This window comes from Conger conger, chromosome 14 (assembly GCF_963514075.1).
Source record: "Conger conger chromosome 14, fConCon1.1, whole genome shotgun sequence".
Classification (NCBI taxonomy): domain Eukaryota; kingdom Metazoa; phylum Chordata; class Actinopteri; order Anguilliformes; family Congridae; genus Conger; species Conger conger.
In genome coordinates this window covers 11,605,370-11,628,432 of record NC_083773.1, presented here as the reverse complement: position 1 = coordinate 11,628,432, position 23,063 = coordinate 11,605,370, and the positions used below count along the sequence as shown (strand labels likewise).

General features: G+C 41.9%; 2 protein-coding genes across 2 annotated transcripts in view; one reads left to right on the top strand and one right to left on the bottom strand.

The window, feature by feature from the left end:
- Positions 1-754, bottom strand: part of shq1 (SHQ1, H/ACA ribonucleoprotein assembly factor) — a 40,758-nt gene extending 40,004 nt beyond the window's left edge. Inside the window, exon 1 of the mRNA XM_061220625.1 lies at positions 652-754. The gene's annotated coding sequence lies outside the window, so the exon portion shown is untranslated. The remainder of the gene's footprint in view (positions 1-651) is intronic.
- Positions 528-18,227, top strand: gxylt2 (glucoside xylosyltransferase 2). Its single transcript, XM_061220626.1, has 7 exons — positions 528-1,185; positions 6,142-6,337; positions 9,651-9,782; positions 12,550-12,801; positions 13,273-13,396; positions 15,758-15,930; positions 17,355-18,227. Exons 1-7 carry the CDS (start codon positions 914-916, stop codon positions 17,532-17,534), a joined length of 1,329 nt encoding a protein of 442 aa, XP_061076610.1. The 5' UTR covers positions 528-913; the 3' UTR covers positions 17,535-18,227.
- The last annotated feature ends 4,836 nt before the right edge of the window (positions 18,228-23,063 follow it).

Genomic DNA, 23,063 nt, shown 5'->3' with positions numbered 1-23,063 from the left:
CGGGGTTTATACTTCGTGTCAGACCCATTACCGCCATCTACTTTGCTGGAGTAACCAGGGGAAATCGTAGCGGATTCCAAAACTGAGCTGGGTGTGATTTAACGAAATTTGGTGATTTGTAGCCCATATCGCGGTGCTATTGTAAAACTCTGTTATGTTTTGTGTCTGTACATGTGATTATGGGTCCCTGCTTCTATTGCTAAATCTATTTTAGAACACGCTACCAATATTGTACATTGGCTACATTAGTAAAGTCTGGAATGGCCAGTGCAAGCCTCATCTCAACAAAATAATCATATTATAAGCCATGCTGTGCAAACGACAAAGGCATACTAAACAATCACCCCGGATTCCTTCCTAATATATTTAATTCACCCAGGATGATAAGAGCCAAATGGTGGCAGGTACTCTGATTAAAGTATGAATCCGCACAGCTGAAATCATGGGATTCCCAGGCTAACTTGGGTTTTGGGATGCCTTGCAAGACATCTCAGTTTTGGGAATCTCAGACAACGATTTCAGCCGTAGAAGTTTGAAAGATTAGCCTAAACCCACTTCATCCAATTTTGTTTAATGAATCCATTGATTAAAAGGTCACACATAAGAGAAAATGTAAGGTCTATAATGATTGATTTTCGTACGTATGCTTACTTTTGTTTGATGTTCTCGTGTGCTTTGAAATCCCTTTAAGGTGACGTTTTTTCTAAATATTACGGTAAAAATGTAGTAGGCCCTCCTCCACTGGAGTAATTTTATGTGGATGTGCTCGGTGGCGCTGCGCTCTGTATCATCTTTTGCACAATGCAACTAGGGAGAACAAATCATAAAACGTCAAGTCTGGTTTTAATTTCCCATCCTCAGCCATGAAGGAAGAATCTGACGTCTTTTCACCGAACCAGGACACTTTTTCACGATGAAAATTCATTGCAAGATTGTGGTGATCGTTGTATGTTTCGGAGTTTTGCTACTTTTGTACTTCTTAGTGGGAAATGCTGCGGACGAGCCGCCTTTGAAAGAAGTTGCGAATGATAACTCTTTTCCACCTTCATCTGGACTGGGAAAAATAGTTTCCGTGAAGTTGGGAAAAAAATCTCGAGTATATCGCATTTCACAAAATCAGCCACGTCCGAACCGAAGGGAAGGCAAAGTAACACACAGAGGAGGCTTTGTAAATGCGAAGCTTAGGTAAGAAATCTTCGCATCAGTTCTTGCTTGCTAATGCTGATGATGTGATGAATTTTCAAACTGTTTTTTTTTTTTTCCGTTCTGTGCACTGCACACCTCTGTTTTTATCGTGACATATTTTTAGCCTTGAACCGTTTAGTTATTATTGTTATTAGGCTATATTATTATTATTATTATTATTATTATTATTATTATTATTATTATTGTTATTATTTAAACAGGTAGAATCATGTTTTCTATTTTAATTGTAAATGTTTGTAGGAAATGGCTGTTAATGTCCCACTCAGTCAGATACGATTTTCTAGGCTTTTGTTGACGTGGTCATGCGCCTTTTAAAGAAGTTTATGCATATATCAGCCTGTAATCACTCTCTATCCATGTAGGTAGACATGGTACTACTTCACTTATGGTCAGACAGAGAGGTACATCTCATTGTCAAGGATCTGTTGAAAGCGAATTGCAGCCACTACAGGTCATCGTATATACTTGTATTGAGAATTGTTGAGCAAAGCAAAATGTGTGTGTGTGTGTGTGTGTGTGTGCGCGCGTGTGCATGCATGCATGCATGCATGCATGCAAACATACATAAACACACACTTGAAAGATATGCATTGTGTTGATAGTCACATCAATCACCTCAGCCTTCCATAGCATTCATTAAATCCAGAACCTTGTTCTAAATATTATGTTGCTCCTTAATCAAGTCAAATATATTCTGCTTTACTTGTCTGTATAAATGGCTTGATAATTCAAGTACAAAAGCTCCTCTCCTATCATTGTGTAGAAATGTCCGTAACTGAATGGAGAGATAGAGGATATCACCTTGGCATCAGCATGCAGGTCAGATGCATAAAAAGACATTGTGAGCAATTACTTAATCTCTGTTAAACCCAGATAAGGACTGTTCTACTATGCCACGAAAGTTCATTTATCATGGTGGCATGAACTAAGGTGACCTTGAGAGGAGTTTAGGCTAATTTCTAAGGAGTCACATGATCTGCTTAAAGGAATAGAATTATTGCTTGCTTTCACTAATTACATTTCCATATTCCCCTGTGGACCTTTTCGATCGCTGAGAAGAGGATTAGTCACAGTTGCTCTTTAAAATACGATGGCAACCTTGTCAACATTTATACAGGTAAACGAACGGGCTACTTTGCTTAAGGTTAAGATATCTCCCGGGCTCACGGTAGCAGTGTCGTCCGCTGAGACCGGCTCATTTGTCTTCCTGCCTTTTACACAGACAGTATTATAATTATTTTTTCTTTTTTTGCCATTCACCATTTTCCGCTTCTAAAATTGGACTGCATTTTCCGCTGTTATCTCCCCAAACCAAATATAAGTCTTCCGTCAGTGTTCACGCCCACCGGCATTTGCTCGCTGCTGATAAAAGTATGAATTGGAGCAGCCCATCACCAGGAGAGGAAAACAATGAGCGAAACAGGACTGTCCAACACACTGCCTGATTAAGAAAACACAGCCCGTAGACACCTAGGTCCTGGGTAGAGAAGGACGAAATAAAGGAGATTCAGGGTTGCAGTTCTCGGTAATTCTCACAATCTTTACCCTCTTCCTTTTTTTCTATTCATCTTCCCTTTCATCATCTCCTGTGGACACCGTAACACCCTCATGTAAGACTTCCTTTCACCAGCCTCTATAAACAGAAATACGTGTTTGTCATGCAGAGCACTTAGCTTACCTTTCTCTTGATAACGGTTTCCTGCAGACATAGCCTTGGGCACATCACATGGTCTTTGCTTTTATTTTGACCCAGAAATCACAATTGAGTGCAACAAATATTGTTTGAATCCGGTGTGCATCCGCTGAAATCCTGCATCAGATTACCAGTGTATATCTTGCTGTGTCAGGTGACTATCAGCACCAGTAATTGAACTTGCCAGCTTGTATGAGCTGTTAGTTTGCTTCTGGCAGTCAAAGAATAATTTCACCAGAATTGTCATGGGCGTTGGATTAGCCTATGTGGACCAAACACACGGGAAGCCCTGCCCACAGCTAGTAAAAAGTGACCATTCAGCTGTCCAGAATCCTAAGAGAAACATATCTAGCATGAGTGCCAAGGCGGACATAATATGAGACTATTGAGCTGTGGCCAGAATAAGATCCATCCACAGAGACCTACAGTGCTGAAGAAAAACAGAATATGGCTCAACAATGCAATGAGATAGCAGACCTTTTGGTAGGTGCAGGGGGATTTGGGAGGTTTCAGAGTTAAGCTTTATATGTGAGGGATACAGTCATATTTTCCTCACTGTTTTGGCTTCCGAGTGCCTCCAGTCACAAAGCCATGGACCTTACTGCCATTTCCCACTAGGAGATTTCCTACTGCTGTAATAAGAGTTGCACAATTGCCGTTGTTTTTCTGTGATTCGGATTTTGATTCGGTGTGCTGTGCGTCTGCTGTTGCAGACTGTGTACATCATAAAATGAGGAAGCCTGCGCTTTTGCTGAAAGCAGTCCTGATTATGCACATTTAGAAGGATTTAAATATCCAGCTCAATCTGGTTTGATGGTAAATATAGGTAGCTGCGCCAAGTGTTTCTCGCAGCTGGTGAGTGTTCTTGTGCCAACGTGAGAGTACAGCAACAAACCAAAATTGTCCAGAATGGTCTGTCCACACACACACACACACACACACACACACACGGCTGAATGCACAAGAATGTCAGTTCAGCCTCTCTTCAAAGCAGCTTTCTGACGTTCCCTCCGATGCATTACATCACGCCAAATGTACCTTTACACAAACACGGCACCTTGGTCCCGCATGTAGAACACTGTTGAGTAATGCGTCTGAAGCCACGCAAAGCGTTACATTGCAGGGACGTTATGTAAAGCCGTAAAGGCGTCCTCCCAGATGAGAGAGGGCCCTGCTCTCTGCGGCAGTCTGAGATCTCCCTGCTCGCCCATACATCCCGAGGTGCTTCAGGAATTTACTTCTGTATGCCCCGTCAAAGAAATTAGCTTACCATAACTAGCTTTATCTGCCAGGGAGCCAAGAGTATGAAAAAAATAAAAGGGTGGCCTTGGCAAACAAGACCACGGTTTCAAGTTGGGGAAAAATCTGTTAATCAGCCTGGCGTGGAAGATGATCTGCGCTGCGGGGCTCGTTTAAACAGGCTGGCTCGGTTCGGCCCACGGGGCACAGAGAGCATTTTCATATGAGGAATGAATGCTGCAGCCTTTTCTGATTATGGAGCACCTTTGATCCAATCCCCCTGGCTGATTTCATGTACTCTGTGCACCGTGACTGTTCAGAAGCTGGTGGTATCTCACCTCTGGAAGTCGAAATTTCGAAAGCATTGTTTTTGCTTAATTATTTTGCTGAACTTGGTTTCTCGATATTTTGTCCGTTTGTTGTGTCTGAAATCTAAAGATGTGTTTCAGAACCATGATTAATTCCTTTTATAACCCATCATAGCCAGGTTAAACCTGGCAAAGCATTTACAGATGTGCTGAATGAGGTAGTGGGCATTTTCACAGTGAATCCACCTTACATACACACCACAAGCTTCTGAAAAGTGTCACAGATATGTGAGTGTTGTGTTTTCCGGGGAGACGAGCTGTTTGCCATTACCCCAATAGGGTTTTAATGTAATCCGTATGATGAAAATGTGTAGAATTCACCAGAACTTCCATCTAAGTTCTGTTCACTCAGAACATGACTACAACAGCTCCTTATGAATTATTAACCAGGCTCAAGTTTCTATGGATGTCAATGTCTGTCTCTGTTCGTTTATAAACCTTCAAAGCCTGCTACTGTGACAGGTTTCTCTGGACCTTCCCATCAATCCTAATCAGTGTCTCTTAGCCCTGCAGGAAAACAAACAGCTTCGCTGTGAAGACTGGCTCACTTTCCCTGTCTCTGATATTGTTTTTGTTTTCATCTTGTAAGAAATGTACTTTTTAGTAAAACAATCTTTGGATGTTCCTTGTTCAGAGTGTGCCTGTGTTTGTATACCTTTTGAAGGGGTGCCTGTTCCCCTCCAAAAGTAGAGCAATTTCCTCTACAGAAAGAGCTGTTGTAGTGCTTGTACACGTTCTCTCCCGGTACAGCTCGCGAGGGTTTGCATCCGAACAGAAAATGAGCCACAAAACCCCAGCCGTGATAATATGAAAAATGACTTGCTGTATGTCATCATTCTAACATTGACATTCAATTTTTACAGATAGCTGCATTGTCATTTTCTGCCAGCTTCTGGGATGTAGTCTTTCAGCCTGTGGAATTCAAAGGCATTCACACTCTTTGTGCTGCAGTAGCAGCAATTTTCACATCAGATATAGAAACCCCATGGCTTTCAGCGTGACAGAACGCAGTCCTCAGGGTATGGTTGAGGAATACAAGAACTGTACAAAGGAGGAAGAATACTTGATGGACTGCGGCATTTGAAAGTGTATGAGTGTGTATATTAATCTGCTGTCAGACGGACCGGTGTGCTATGAGATGGCTGGAATGTGTCTCCGGCATGCTAGTTCATGTTTCTGTTTGACTAGTTCATGTTGTGCTCTGTATTGCTATTTATTGTGATGACATGTTCAGAGGCATTTCATGTGAAATGGGGCTGCTAAGATTAGTCGGCACGTTTGCAAGCAAATTTGATTTTGAGTGTACTTGAGTATTGAGAGTATTGTATCAAAATGTAAATCAAATCAAAGATGCCACTTTATTAAATATTCATCATATTTTTGACATTTGTAAAATTTTCATGGAAACGAAAATGAACAATCTTGTGTGGATAAAAACTTTGTATGTACCAAACTTTGGTCATGCTACTTTCATGCTACACATGAAGTTGCATTTGACAAGGCGTGTTGAGACTCCTGTGTTCTCTGACGATGCTGCATGTCGATGACTTGCTGTCATGTAAAGCCAACCGTTGCCCTCATATTTGCGTACCTACCTGCGGTGATGTGAGCGCATGTTGACCTGTGTTTTGGCAGGCAGAGGAACGAGGCGGGGCGCCCAGTTTCCGGGGGAACCCTCTCAGAGGAGTGGATGCACCTGGCTGTGGTGGCCTGTGGGAATCGGCTGGACGAGACACTCATCTTGATCAAATCCGCCCTCCTGTTCAGCGTGAAGAAGATCAAATTCCACATTTTCACCGAGGATGCCTTGGCCTCTCTTTTCCAGAAAGGGGTGAGTTCTGTGATTAATGGAACCCAATGGGGTTCGCTTGCTGTTTTAGGGGGCAGGCATGGTAAGAGTGATTTGACAGGGAATTCACACTTGTGCTGTTTTTACCTTGCTATCTGTAAGTCATGTTCATTTCCTTCAGCCGAGTGAATACGTCAGTGTGTTTTATCATTTGCTCAGTAGCCATCATGTAAAAACTAGAACGATTTTCAGATTCATAAATACATTCACTGAAGGCTGTGGTTTTGAAACAAATGTTTCTTTTCTGTGTCCCTGTGGTTGTGGCATCCCATGCGTTTCTGACACATGCGTTTTATCACTTGATGAATTACCCCAGGACATGCTTCATTAAATTACTAACTGCACTTTCAAAATCACCTTGGAGCTTTTTTTATTTCTGTTCTGTGAGGCTTCCCATAAGATATTGAGTCATTGTGCAGATTATAAATGAATATTCTCGATACATATTAGCCTATCGGTCATGTTTAGTGTTATTTGTCATGATAGTGTATTATTTTCCAGGAGGTTTTCATTGCTTATGCATTGAACTTGAGTTTTCAACATGTTTAATTGCTGTGAATATGCTTTCTTGACATATATATTTTTCTGAACCAATCATCAGAAGACTCATGTGAATAACATTTGTTCTTAAACTTTTGACCCAGAAGGTCCTATACCTTTCCGATGTTTACATCTTAAAATGTAACCAACACTGTAACGTGAGTTAATTTATATACGATTCGTTTTGTTTTGTTATCATTACCAGGATTTATTTTACTTCTCTAGCATACAGTACTGCATGCACGACTGCTCTGGTTTTATGCTGAATTAACGGCAAACCTGTGCGGCCGATGGTTAAGCCCTGTAATCGGAAGCAGATGTGGTGCGAGATGGTGTATTTTCAGTGGAAGCAGACGGGCAGCACATGTACAGATTGCTTGTGTTGAATGGTGTGGTTCGGAGACAAATAAGTCCGTTCTATACCAGGAAAGTTAGCTAAAGCGCTGCTGCTTTGATGTTTCTCGTACTCAGCAACAACTCTGCCAGCTCTTGGTGTTGTGATATTTCTCTCCGAGACCAATAGTTTAATAATACAGGCAATTACAGAGGGCTCAGCATTTAACAGAGCAGAAAATTGTGGGCTTGACTTGCAGGGAGAAGGCTGTAAGGGGGCGTCTGGTGAAACCGGCCTCCTCCCCCACATCATGGTGGGGTTTTCCAGCTCTCTTTTTGTGTGCTAGACTTGGCCTGCCGCAGATGAGTAACAGCAGTGTAATCTGCAGCACTCCCAATCGTTTCCATATTTGAATAGTTTATACTTAGTTTCTGCAAGGACGATAGGTCATTATGAGGCATGCACGCACGTACGCACACACACACACACGTCCACATGCACGCACATGCATACACACAGTCACACACATACATGCACATGCATGCATACACACACATACATGCACATACATGCATACACATACATACACACACATACATGCACATGCATCCATACACACACATGCACGCACACATGCACACATACACACGCACACACACATACGCACACATACATACACACACATACATATACATGCACACATGCACACAGTGAAATAAATCCCTGTCTCCATCCAAGGAACCCCACCCCTCTCCCTTCCCTCAATACTTACATAACCACAAAATATGACTTTGTTACTCATATTATGACTTGTACACTAATGTTTTACTACACATTTGTAATGTGTTCTATTCTCCTAAAATTACTTGAATATATTCATGTCCCAAGAAATAGTATTTATAAATTGCTGTTGACAAATAATATGTGACTATTTGATCTTTGAAACAGTGTTAATGAAGTGTTGGGAGTATTCTAAACCAGAGGTACTATTGATGATGGTGTGATATATCTCAACCAGTGCTGATGAATAGTCATAAAAGTGTACAAGAATGTTTGATGAAGAGAGAACACAGCATCCAGCCTAGCTAAGTGTGTCTTTTTCTTGGAGTCTGTAGAGTGCACACAGAATTCAAACCTGCTAATGATCTCCGCTTCAGCTCCTGGAAAACTATTCTATTTAATAATAACTGTTTGTGTGTGACTCCGGTTTCCTCCCACAGTCCAAAGACATGCAGGTTACGCTGATTGGAGAGTCTATATTACCCATAGGTATGAGTGTGTGAGTGAATGGTGTGCGTGCCCTGCGATGGACTGGCGACCTGTCCAGGGTGTATTTCTGCCTTTCGCCCAATGTATGCTGGGATAGGCTCCAGCCCCCCTGCAACTCTGTTCAGGATAAGCGGGTTAGGATAATGAATGAATGAATGAATGTTTGTGTGTGGAAGAAAAGCCTTTAGAAACAAAAAACGCACCTTAAAATAAAACCCACCACTGTTCTCTTTTTGTGCAGTTAGATGATGTGTCATCTTGAAGGAATTTCTGCAGTCCAGTCCTCCTGTTATTTCATTCCTTTGAAATACCATCATATCCTCATTTCCTGTGACTGAAGAAATGAAGTGATTTAATCATTCTTCATAATGTATAAGTTCAAAAGTTTAGGACCAGTCTTGCTGGAATTTTATGTGCTTTTGAGAGCTCCTCATTAAGAGGTACAGAACTGGACAAAGTACCTTTGATGGGGTTGGCTAATCAATATATTAATTATTAAGTACAGTATGGCAGGATAATTTGCTTTATTACTGCTTCACCTCAAGGACGAAGGACATACTGTTGTGGTCATCACCTTAGGTACCCTAGCTGCAATAATCAGTGGTTAACAGTCAAAAAAGCATGACCAACTATGCAATTAAGGACCACTTAAAAAACCAGGCACAAGGGTGCATTCTCCCAAACCAGAGCAGGGCTGTCCAGTCTTATACATGTTTACACAGTGACCTATACCACTATTATGTTAACCCATATCTACTATTCTAACATTCCTGACTCAACTTGTTATTCATTGCTTGTTTTAATCAGCTTGCTATAGGACAGACGTTTACACTGTACTGGCACTTCCCAGATAAGATGTGAGACCCCCTTTTAACCCCTTGAAGAGTAACAATGTTTTTCTTTTGTTTAAGTCGGTCTGGAAATCAAACTGCATCCAGTAGACATTGTTACATCAGCATAATCACATATTTGTGATACAGTATCACACCTTAAAGACTTAATTAAATGTTTACAGGCCCACAGTGTTTTATTGCTAGGTTGGCTTCAAAACTCTGTCTGGGGCTGGAGGATGGAACTACAGGTTAAAAAAAGAAACCAAGGAATAAGATCTTTCCTTAGTTATAAAGAGTCTTTTCTTCTTTTTTCTTTCAGCTCAGCAAGTGGCCCCGCCATGTCTCCTCGAGGTTTCAGTACAGTGTTTATCCAATCACCTTCTCAGTGGGGAACGCTGAGGAGTGGAAGAAGCTCTTCAAGCCCTGTGCAGCCCAGAGGCTCTTTCTCCCTGTAAGACTTTCTCATTTTCTCTCTCAGACAGACAGTGCCCATGCCAGTCAGACTTACTAATTTACTCTCTCAGTCATATGGTGACCGTGTCAGTCAGACTTTCTAATTTTCTCTCTCAGACAGACTGTGCCCATGTCAGTCAGACTTTCTCATTTACTTTCTGTCATACGGTGCTCATGTCAGTCAGACTTTCTCATTTACGCTCTCAGTCATAGGGTGCCCATGTCAGTCAGACTTTCTCATTTACGCTCTCAGTCATAGGGTACCCATGTCAGTCAGACTTTCTCATTTACTCTCTGTCAGACAGTGCCCATGTCAGTCAGACTTACTCATTTATTTTCTCAGACAGACAGTGCTCATGTCAGTCAGACTTTCTCATTTATGCTCTCAGTCATAGGGTGCCCATGTCAGTCAGACTTTCTCATTTACACTCTCAGACTTATGGTGCCCCTGTCAGTCAGAATTTCTCATTTACTCTCTCAGTCATAGGGTGCCCATGTCAGTCAGACTTTCTCATTTACACTCTCAGTCATATGGTGCCCCTGTCAGTCAGACTTTCTCATTTACTCTCTCAGTCATAGGGTGCCCATGTCAGTCAGACTTTCTCATTTACACTCTCAGTCATATGGTGCCCCTGTCAGTCAGACTTTCTCATTTACTCTCTCAGTCATAGGGTGCCCATGTCAGTCAGACTTTCTCATTTACTCTCTCAGTGAGACAGTGCCCATGTCAGTCAGACTTTCTCATTTACTCTCTCAGTCATACAGTGCTCATGTCAGTCAGACTTACTCATGTACTTTCTGTCATACGGTGCTTATGTCAGTCAGACTTTCTCATGTACTTTCTGTCATACGGTGCTCATGTCAGTCAGACTTACTCATTTACTCTCTCAGTCATACGGTGCTCATGTCAGTCAGACTTACTCATGTACTTTCTGTCATACGGTGCTCATGTCAGTCCGACTTTCTCATGTACTTTCTGTCATACAGTGCCCATGTCAGTCAGACTTACTCATTTACTCTCTCAGTCATAGGGCGCCCATGTCAGTCAGACTTTCTCATTTACTCTCTCAGTCATAGGGCGCCCATGTCAGTCAGACTTTCTCATTTACTCTCTCAGTCATACAGTGCTCATGTCAGTCAGACTTACTCATGTACTTTCTGTCATACGGTGCTCATGTCAGTCAGACTTTCTCATGTACTTTCTGTCATACGGTGCCCATGTCAGTCAGACTTACTCATTTACTCTCTGTCAAGCAGTGCCCTCTCATTTGCTCTCTTAGTGCCCATGTCCGACTGTCTGTCCTTCCATCTCTCTCTCTCTCTATCTCTATCTCTATCTCTCTCTCTCACTCTCACTCTCACTCTCTGTCTCACTCTGTCTGTCTCACTCTGTCTCTCTCTCTCTCACACTCTCACTCTCACTCTCACTCTCACTCTCTGTCTCTCTCTGTCTCACTTTAAATGGACATGCATTTATTTATTAAGTTGTTGGACCACAATCTTTCTATTGCTCCATTTTCAAAATACATGTTTAACCCCCCCCCCCAATTCTTCTCATCACTTCGATGCTTGATTTGTATCTCCTATTTTTCATTTCTGTGTTTCGTGGAACTAAATTGCACACACTGCACACACATTCCCTTCCTTTTAATGTCTCCATTCTTTGGAAGTAGAAATGGAGTGAATGGACGCTTATCAGACATGTAGCTGGACATAGCATTTTATACAGTGTCTATTTTGTGCTTGAGTGTGACATAACAGGGTTCTTACTCCATTCTGCCACTAAAGCAGGCATGCCACATCAGGGCATTATGACTTCTCCGCAAATGTAATCCCCCTTTTTAGATGAGGCCTCTCGGAAGTATCATATATTGTTTTAGTTTTAAAACCTAAATGTTGAGGTTATGTGACAGCCTTTTTATCTCAAGCCATATTTCAGATTCAAGTATCAGACGTGTCTTTTATTCTCCACACAGAGCATGAAATAGGGAGAAGACACAATCTGGAGTCAGGAATTAAATTGCTTTTATTCTAAACTGACAGTCCTAGCGAGCCTTTCATTAAGTGTTGTCATTTTGAATTTATCTCCTGTTTTTTCCGACTTATTTTGTTAGATTTTTTTTTCTCCAAGAAGGAGGAACTAGGTCAAGCCTCTGCTAAGCATTAAATTGGCCTCTTCATAAGAAATTATCCCAACCTTCCACTCCTCACTACTGTACCCGTTTGAACATTTTACATTTACACATTCAGAATTGAATTTGTATTACCTGATCTGACAGCAGTAGCAGGTGGCCATTTTACAGAGGAGGAGGGAACTGCTTTGAGCACAGCAGATTTTTTATTTTCCTCTACGCTCTGTTCAAGTAGTTTGGATTACTTTTGTTTTTACTTCCGTTTCCATACTACATGATTTGTACACTTTGAGCCAGACAAATTCATTTCTCAGTTTAAATATGAATTGAGATGTATGGATAAACTTCGAGATAACAAACCGCTCCACAATCCGTTGTCACAATGCTAATATGAAATGGCAATGTTGTTCAGAATAGTTACAAAAAATCCAGTGAAAGCCAAGTTTGTCGTTGAAGCATGGTGTCCTGTTGAGCCAGACAAATTTCTCAATTTAAATATGAATTAAGGTGTATTTATTTTGTTGAACACATTTGGTTCACAACCCATTGTCGCATTGTTAATTTGCAATGTTGCTGAGAAGTTGAAAAAAAACAATTTTGAGGTTGAAAACTGCTCTCCTGCCGTGACCACAGGTGATCCTGAGGGACGTGGACTCCCTCCTGTACGTGGACACGGACGTGCTCTTCCTCAGGCCCATGGACGACATCTGGAGCTTCCTGAAGGACTTCAACAGCACCCAGCTGGCTGCCATGGCGCCCGAGCACGAGATTCCCAAAATAGGGTGGTACAGTCGCTTTGCGCGACACCCCTTCTACGGGGTGACGGGGGTCAATTCGGGGGTGATGCTGATGAACCTCACACGGATACGCAGCACTCTCTTCAAGGTGGGTGAATGCCAACATCTCAGCCCTGTCCTTTCTGTGTCATCTGCCATCTGTTCCTCTCTGCCTCCCCCTGATTAATGATGTGTCGGGTGCCTCATGAATGATGTGTTGTTCTAAAATCTGTCACTTACCTGTTACAGAGCAATACTGTAGGCGTGGTGTTTGAGGCTTAATGTTTTTTAGGTCAGACGATCCAAACATTTCAACTGAGGGGGATGTCACCGTGATAATCCATTTTCTCACCCGATACACATGTTTTTGTCACTTTCAAATTCAAATGAATACCTGGTACTGAATATTTAATGCTTTTAATTTTTTTTACACCAACCAACAGCGATTTAGTATTGGCATTTTTTTTCAAACATTACATTTGAACTACTTTGAAGTGGCGAGTCAAATCTTTTTAAGATAAAAAATTTAGCTTTTTAAAGGGTGAATTGTGAAATTTAAAAGCACTTGTTGATCTTGCAGAACAACATGATCTCTACTGGTCTGTCATGGGAGGATCTCCTTCACCCACTCTACCAGAAGTACAGAAACCACATCACCTGGGGGGACCAGGACCTGCTCAACATCATCTTCCACTACAACCCTGGTACAGTACTGCACTGAAGTGGAGCACCACGCACTGAAGGATAGTTTTTAAAACACAGGGGGGCTTTCGTGAACATTAGAAAGCATGCCAAATAAATTAGCAGTATGCAAATGTCAGTACATCAGGAACTCTGAGATACAAACACTTTGGGAATAGGCGATGCTTGGAACTCTGAAATGTTCCGAATTTTTAAATCGAGGTCAAAATGCATTGACCATAATATGATTAGTTTATTAGAAGGCTTACTTTTAACAGGCTCATTTTGGAATATTAGTTTATGTTAATATCCAGTAATCAAGCAAGTACTAAGTGGAATCTCATATCAGCTCACTTCCCGGTCACTCACAAACAGGTAATTCACGCTTGTGGTGTTTCCTCCCAATTAACCAACACGCTCATATTTTGAAGAGTGGGCATGATACAATTAACATATGTAGCAGCTATAACTGATTAGCGGTCAATAGCTGCTAGCAAGAAAGAAAAGCTGTCCGTCCTGTGAAAATGTGTGTTTTCTGCTGCTGGGTGACTTGTCCGGTTAAGACACTATTACGGGAATGGATGGTATCACAGTCAGGTATCATACCTGGACTGTGTTAGGACTGACTGTGGCTGGTAGCCCCATGGGGCATGCACAATTGGCTCTGGTGTTGCCCAGGGATGGATGGTTTTTGCCAGCCAGCATGAGAGTGTCTCTTCGCATAGCAATCCCCACTGGTTGATTGGTGTCTTCAAGTATGTCTGTTCAGTGACACACAAAATGTCTTCCTCTGTCTTATGTCTGTGGAAGCCTGAATTTCAAATTTTGGAGTAATGATAAATATATACTATGTGGTATATAATCAGTGGCTACTTTATTAGGTCGACCTGTACACCAGCTTGTTAATGCAAATTTTATCAGCCAATCATGCAGCAGCAGCTAAATGCGTAAAAACATGCAGACGTGGTCAAGCGATTCAGCAGTTGCAGTAACGCAAATAACCACACATTGCAACAGTGGTATGCAGAAGAGCATCTCTGAACATACAATGCATCAAACCTCTAAGTGGACAGGCTACAGTAGCAGATGACTTAATAAGTCTAACAAATAAGTCTAATAAATGCCTAATAAAGTGCTCACTGAATCAATAGCCAGGGTTTCAGCAGTGAGTGATGCTATTACATTTGGACATGAGGTAACAACAAAGAGAATCTATGGATTTTATCCGAGGAGCTTGAAAAGGTGTAATTGCAAATTACTGGGAGCAGTCATTCATGATAAAAGCACCATGCCCCACGTTCTCTGGCTAATACTTGAAACAAACTCTTTATTTGAAAATATTGTCTTGTTTTCATCATAAGCATGATTGCTATTCCTACTGAAAAGTTTTGGAAGTTGATCTAGAGGTTATATTTTATCAGATAGTGCTGAAACAATTGTGAAAATCAGAGCTATCCATCAGTTTTAGACATCAGCGTTAACATATGAGAGATTCTTTGTTTTTTAGCCTATTTTACATTTAAGGAATTTTGATTGTTGATTGTTGTGGCGGTTAATGCAACTTCTAATCTTGCAAATGTCACACTGGATTACGATGGCTGCCAGGAGACTTCAATATTGTCTTAAAATTGGCATTAGGGAGGAGCAAGGCTATACTCGGATGATTTCTCTTTAATCCAGAAAAGAGAAGAGAGGCACAACCCGATGGTCAGGTTGCCAGTGAAACTGCAAAAGATGTTACAAACTGCCTTGAATTTATTTGAATGATGGATGCTGAATAAAATATGCATGTTCGTTCCTGCATTTCCTGAGAGAACTCTTTTGAAATGAAACACGACTGACACAAAATAGTAAATGAATGCAGCAGAAGCCGGAGCGTTGGTGAAATTTCATACTCCTCCAGGGGAGAGAGCGTTTTCACACTTCTGCTGCGCCTAGTGACAGACACAGACACAGGTGTCTCCTGCAAAAACCGGTATTAAATATTCAGTGGCAGAACAGGATTTGGCTGGGGCATTGTTGTTCTGACAACAGTAATGGGGGAAAAAAATAATTAAAACCGTATCCCTGCTAGTACCCACAAAGAGAGCAAGAAGGAATAGGGAACCGATTAAAAGTAGTTCTTGCCGAATGTACACACATTTAATTAGTGCAATTCTCATATGATCTAAGTGATATTTGCTGAACAGCAAATCCTTGTTTGCAAGCTGCTTTACCAACATTAACTACATTTGTAGTACCTTAATTGTCATGTAACATTTGCAAGAAAATGGCCATCATTTCTAAAAGTCTCTTTTAGGACAGCCAGTGACTGGCATGTGTAATATTGTTGTACGTGTGCCGTTACGATGCAGTGCGTCGATGCTTGTCTTCCTGTATCCCAGAGTGCCTCTATACCTTCCCGTGCCAGTGGAACTACAGGCCAGACCACTGCATGTATGGCAGCAACTGCAAGGGGGCGGAGGAAGAGGGCGTGGCTATTCTTCATGGCAACCGAGGGGCCTATCATGATGACAAGCAGCCTGCCTTCAAAGTCGTGTACGATGCCATACGTGACGTGAGTAAACCATTTTTATCTCAAGGATGGAGGAGGACCCTCTATGGAAAGAGAGGGCACGCTTACAGTATAAAGAGTACTTTCAAATAATTAAGGTTTTATAATCGATCGCAAGTTGGTCAGTGTGTAACGCATTTGAGGTCAATTCCAATGCGGCGCAGTCAATGTCCTGAGGTTTGCTTACGAGTCCATCAATGACCTTACTGATGTGCTGCTTATGTGGGCTTGGGTGACACAACAGTAATTTGACAGGAAAAGTTCAAGTAATATATTGTACCAAATAATGGTTAAAAACAAACACTGAACGTAGTGAGATTCACTGTCTCTTTGGAGTTGGCGCACAGTCGCACTGAAAGCTATCACACCTCATTCATAATCAAACCCCGTCTGCTGTGTCTCATGGAACGCTTCTAGTTGGCAGTGAAATTCATATTGAGGCCACTGTTAGCTGAAGGGGAGAAGATAAAAATAATTGTCAGATTATTCCGGAAGTGTGGACATTGTCAATTTCATGCTTCTAATGTGATTTAGAATCATATGCCTTATGTATTTTGGACGGCATCATTCCCCTTTTTGCAAGTGCCAGTTTCAATGAGTCAAATCCACTGTTTCAGACTACATAATAAATCATGAAACCACTTAATAAAAAACAGACTGGATGGTTTTCTGTCTAGTCTGATTTTTTTCTTTTTTTTCTTCCAATTTTGTAAGCCTGAATATTACAGATGTGGCGAAAATACGCTGGTGTTGTATATTACACTTTGCATTTTTGGCAGACATACAGTAAATTGTTCAACTGGACCAGAGCAGGACCACTATGCAAGAGTTGATTTAACATCGCATGTTTTACTGTGCACTCTTACCCGAAGCAATTAACATAGATTGCCCTTTTATGTACAATGCAGCCTGATATTTTCTGAAGCAATTGAGATTAAACCTTGCTCAAAGGTACAACAGCAGTAACCGTCTGGGAATTGAACCCACAACATTTAAACTGCTTTTATTGAGAAACGCAGTCCCCTGACAATGATGCTGCCCTGCCTGGCTGTCATGTATGACTCATCAGAACAGAGTGCCATCTGCTGGTCAGAGGAGGAATTAATACTACATATTTAAATCGCACATGGACGCATACACTTTATATACAGTGCGGTCCATAAGTATTTGGACAGTGACACCAGTCCACACTTTAACCACATAGTGATTGTTTTATTTCAACTGTTTATTTGCTGGGGTACAGAGCAAAAACAACAAAACGTGCCACTGTCCAAATACTTACGGACTCCACTGTATGTTAGTCTTGCTTTGTCTACTAGTTTATCATTTTTTCTGTACTTGTGTTTTCTGTACTTTTTTCAACCATATCTGAAGTAATGTACTGGAACATTTAAGCCCTAATTTACAATATATTTTCCTTTTTTCAGTTTCCCTTCGAAGACAACATCTACCAGTCGTTGTTCTATCCACTCCAGACAAAGTTCCTGGACACGGTCAACACATTGTGTGGCAGGATACCCCAAGTGTTCCTAAAACAAGTGGAAAAGACTATGAAGACGTTGTATGAACAGAAAGTGATCGTTCGTGTGAAACGGCCCCACAAATAATGTCTATGAATGGGGGGAGGGGAAATGCAAACAAATGGAAAGGAATACGAATTCTCAGTCTGTGACGGTACAGCTGAATCTTTCCACGGCGGATGTGCAATGTAAAGAAGTAATGCTCCTGATGTGGACGGGCTGCATTCTCGTAACGTGGCCTCTTGGCCATGTTCGGAGGCTGGGGAGGGCTGGAACGGATCTCCTTCCCTGGCCATTGGAAAGGATCTTCTGAGCGTATGCTGAAGGAGGCCTGACTTCCAGATTTTCGGTTCTCAGAAAATAACACGCAACTCAGAAGCTGAGCAATTTGGCTCAACAGTCCACCCCACAAGAAGGGAAATGAACGGAAAGAACACGCATACGCTTTTGGGAATTGATGACCATTTCTAGAAACTGGCTGAAAACACAGCTTTTCGAAAACTTGGGCCAACGTGATATTGCGTCAAAGTAACATTCCACAGTGCTGGTCATCTCTGTTGTCCTAAACACGTCCATTGCCAAACTCTCACCAGCCCGCTCAGTGGGAATAATGTGAATGGAGGATATGAAACTTTAAATTCAGAGCAGTTGCTTGTATCTGTTTTTGAGTACGACGAAGATAGCCAAAGAGGTAACGCTCCTGGTGGGTGAGGAATTATGTATTCATCATATGGGACATTTCTCAATACAATGGAGCCAATTTTTTTTTTTTTTTTTTTTTTTTTTATAAATAAAGATTTTCCTTTAACTGAAGACTGCTAACAATGTACATCAAAATGTTGATGGTCACATTATGCTGCGTCAGTATGTGGATTCTGCCCTGTCATCTACCTTTCGGCATCATGGGACAGACCCCAGCTATCAGTCTCACTCCTGAAAATAAGATTAGCAGGGCTCTATCCCTGACTGACCCTGATTATCTAAGCCATAGACAATATTCAATTAAAGAAATGCTGATAATACTACAGTAAATACAAATAAATTATGTTATCGTCTCTTTAAATTATCTGTCACTTTCACAGCATTTTAACAGTATTTTTAAAAGATTCTTGTCCAACGACATAGTGTCAGGTCAGAATTGATGTCTGGCCTCCTGGTGATTTTTCGTGTCCCAGTTAAAGCTGCAGGAGCTGTTATTCTTTAATGTGTATGATTTAAGCAATGTGCCATAAGGCATCCTCCGCACAACCTTTGCTAAGAGGTTTTAAACGAGCCCCCTCTTTGCCTGAAGGAGTCTGTGATTGATGTCTTTACGTCCCGCAGAGTTGATGTCTGCATTTCTCATGTATAGCTTTAGGAGGCATCCATTGTGGCAAAGCTTCATTAGATCTGTCAGAAGTGTTACCACAAGACCAAGGGCTGGTACAGTATGGCAGTGTCTGCCAATGAGTATGTGAATTCGGTGAACAAATCGCATACTCCCTGTAGATGTGGATTTGTGTGTTGGTGTGTGAAGGGGGCGTGTGGTGAGAGTATCTGCTGCCATAACAGTGGCCTAAAGACAGAACAGTATTATATAAACTTGTTATATTCATTATCCAATAAACCGTTTATCTGTGCACTTTATATCATTTCTGGCTTTTGGATATCACAGTACCGCAGCAGAATTCACCAAAAGCTCAGATTTTTGGTACATCTAATTTAGCTACATTCTTTAATTTTGTAAATGTGTGGCCAAATATTAGAATGGAAACATGGGGTTCTGCGATTCTCAGATCAAGAACCTGTCTTGTTGAAACTATGGTTTGTGTAATTCAAAATTGTCTGTATGTTCTATGTTCACAGTTCACATTATGACGTCCACACACACACACACACACACACACACACAAACACATGCGGTAGTTCTTTAGTAAAAATGTGAGGGTTGAAACCTGCGCCTGACATGTAAATGTGATACAAATATTTATAACTGAAGAGTGCAGCAGGAATAGCCCCGAGAAGGGATCAGAAGGTTGTTTGAACATTCAAATTGAAACATCTTTTGTGGTTGAGAAGTTGTGCCTGAAAGTATTGCATTGGAGTGATCATCACATCAACTTTGAGACTGAATACATTAGTGCCCAGATTGTACTTCCATATTGCAGCGTTTACTTTTTCTGTTCAAATATAGGAAATGCACTTAAGGTTAATAATTTCCAAAGCAAATGAATGTTATCTTTCTGTCAGGATTGTTTTGTTCACATTTTTGTCAAAAAAGGAGAAAAAATTCATTGCTATATTGTTGCATGAAGATTTTGTAATAAATGAACATGAAACTGATAAAGTCGTTAATTTTTTCACTGCAGACAAAGTGCATGCATGCAGTCGATATATACATTTTCTATTTCCACTTTAACTGAAAAATAATCGGAATCTTGATTTGCGGAGAAGTGGTGGCACTGACCGTGGTGTCTTTATCTGTATCTTATTCTCAGTAGAATTCTGTTGACTGGGCTATTATGGTTGATGTGAAAAGTATATATTCTGGTGTTGCTAAACATTCAGAGATTATTTTGCATTTCATTCATAAAAAAAACAAAAAACAAAATAAAGTATACTATGCAGACTATACTATGTGTGAAATCAGACCTTTTGGGGTGGGAGGATAATGGGAGAGTCAGCCTTTCAATTGTACCCACTTTTAATAATGTATCTGCTACAACAACATTGTTTTCATTAGTTGCATACGATGTCCATAGAATTGCTTTAAATTCAGGGCATTTAATGACATCATGAAAGCTACAAAACCTATTAGTTGCACGTCATTGCTTGGATGCTACATATCCATTAATCCAATAATATCAATACAAATACTTGTGATGAATCTGGCATTCTCTGACAAGACAGTTTTAGAATTTCTTAAATTTAAAATAGATGAGCCACCTGCTGTCCTTTACTGAAATTATACTGGTGTCAGATGTTCACATCTTCGCATGAGTCGGCTGGAGGAGAAGAGTTAGCAGAAGAAGACAGCAGGGCAAATGGCCACCCCACAGTGAGAAAGGGCTAGAGGTGGGAAAGATGGGTTTGCAGCTGTGCGATACAGAGCCAAATATCCATGGGCAGAAAATTAAATGTATGCCACCTGCAACCTACCTCTGCACATTGATGCTGCTTTCGATAGCATGGGGGGTTCAACTTGGTTTAGTTTACCTACATAGTGGATACTGGCAGGTGCCCCTTACTGCCGCTGCATGCCCCAAGATAACCTTTACTGTAGGGAGAGGTCTGTGGGAATTTAACATGATGCCATTTGGGATTACTAATAGCCCAGTCATGTTCAAGTGACTAATGGAGCGAGTGTTGCAAGCTGTGTCAGATACAGCATGCATAGTCTTAGATAATATACTTGTGCATGCCCCTAGTTTTGACACAGCACTGTGGCTAATGTTGAGCATTAGCAAATCCAACCTTAGACTTAACCCAGCTACAAGTGTCAGTTGGTCTGGAGAGAGACAAGCTTCTTGGACCACATCTTAGGTAAAGAGGGGGTGGCTACTGACCCAGCAAAGTAGAGGCAGTAAGGACATTGCCCACCCTAGGTCGAAAAGAGAGCTCTGCAGCTTTCTGGGCCTACCCCTTACTACAGACGCTACATTAAAGACTGCTAGCACCGCTGTTCCACTGCATGCTATTACTGAGAAATCAAAGAGGTTCCCGTCTGAGCTATGGTCTGACAAACCATTCATTTTAGACACTGATGCTTAGCATTGGAGAGAGGGGGTGGTACTATCACAGCTCACAGGGAAGGGAAGAAATTGGTGGTGTACTTAATTTCTGTGTTTAACAAAGAGGAACGGAACTATTGTGTTACTGGGCAGGAGCTATTGGCAGTAGTAGCAGCAGTACAGCATTTCAACATGGATCTCAATGGCTGTGAGTTTAAGGTCCCCACGGACACTGCTGCACTACACTGTTGAGGCTTAAAAACCCAGAGGGGAAGGTACTGTAGCCCGCTGGATTGAGCTATTAGAGAGCTATTACTTTATCCTTGAGCAGGTTTCAGAGAAGAGAACACGAGACTGCCCAAACCCAACCCTGAGCCTGAGGCGGTCTGTCGTATCTCGGTTGTCAGCTTTCTCTACAGGGGTGAAGACGTCGGTCTGTCAGTGGGACTGCCTGACCACCAAGGCCTCCTGTACAGGAAGTGGCAGGACACTAGCGTGGGTGTCCACCAGCTGCAGCTAGTGGTGCTGCAGTGCCTCAGAATCCTTTAGTGTGAAACCTTCAGAATCACTCGGGAGCGCTCCAGGGTGTTCGACGGGGCACAGGCTCCGGCAGCAGTTCTGGGGCCGGCGCAGAACAGATGTGGAAAGCTGCTGCTGATGCTGCAATGCCTGCACAGTAGGGAAAGGGCCGAGGCCCAGAGTGAGGGCACCACCAGCAGCAGTACAGTGGGACACCGATGGAAAGGGTGGCAATGGAAATCCTGGGGCCATTCCTGGTCAACGACAGGAGGAATCGTCACGTGCTGATGACCGTGGACTACGTTACGGAGACACCAGGAGCATACGCGGCTCCCTTGCGGGAAGTGTTGGCGATGGCCGAGTGCCTGGTGGCTCATATGTACTCCATTCTGGTCATCTCAGGAGCTGCAATCCAACCCAAAGGAGACCCTTCCAGAGCCAACTGCCACCTCCTCGACATCAAGAAAACCCACATTGCATCCCCAGAGTGACAGGCTGGTAGAGTGATTAACCGCACGGTAGGCATCCAGGCACTGCTCGATGCTCACCATCAGCACGCCTGGGACCTGCATCTGGTCCTGATGGCATAGCAGACAGCTGTGTAGGAGTTGACCGGCTGCACACCGGTGGCCTTGCTGTTTGGGAAGGAGCTGTGGATGTCCATCAACCTGGTGTTTGGCTGTAGGGCGGCCTGTAGCGTAGTGGTTAAGGTAAAGGACTGGGACACGCAAGGTCAGGGGTTCTAATCCCGGTGTAGCCACAATAAGACCAATAAGATCTGCACAGCCACTCGGCCCTTGAGCAAGGCCCTTAACTGTGCATTGCTCCAGGGGAGGATTGTCTCCTGCTTAGTCTAATCAACTGTACGTCGCTCTGGATAAGAGCGTCTGCCAAATGCCAATAATGTAATGTAATGTATGCAGCTTCATTGCAATCGTTTTACCAATGTCTAAGATTTTCACATCAGAGCTGTACATTTTTATTTCTGTTTTCTTTTGGTGTCATGGTTTGCACTTCAGTGCTTCTGTCTGTTCAACTGCAGTTTTTGTGTTTTGCACTTCACATAGTTTCAGCTCCATAGTATTGTAGATATACTATAGGTTTCTGGTTTGTAAATGTACATTTATGGATATTAAATATTGTCATTAAAAAAATGTGTCCCCACAATGAAAGAACATTCCATAGTATTTTAGAATAAGGGAAATTCCAAAATTAGTGCAACACTGTGAGATAAGTCATAGAAAGAACAATTAACATTTATGTCCGCTTTAAACATTTTAAGGCAATTAAGTTAACTGGGTAGAATTGATAAATTATCTTTTATTACATTTATTTTATCTTATTGGCCAGATAAGTTTTTGACAACAGCCAAACAGTTCCCCAGAAA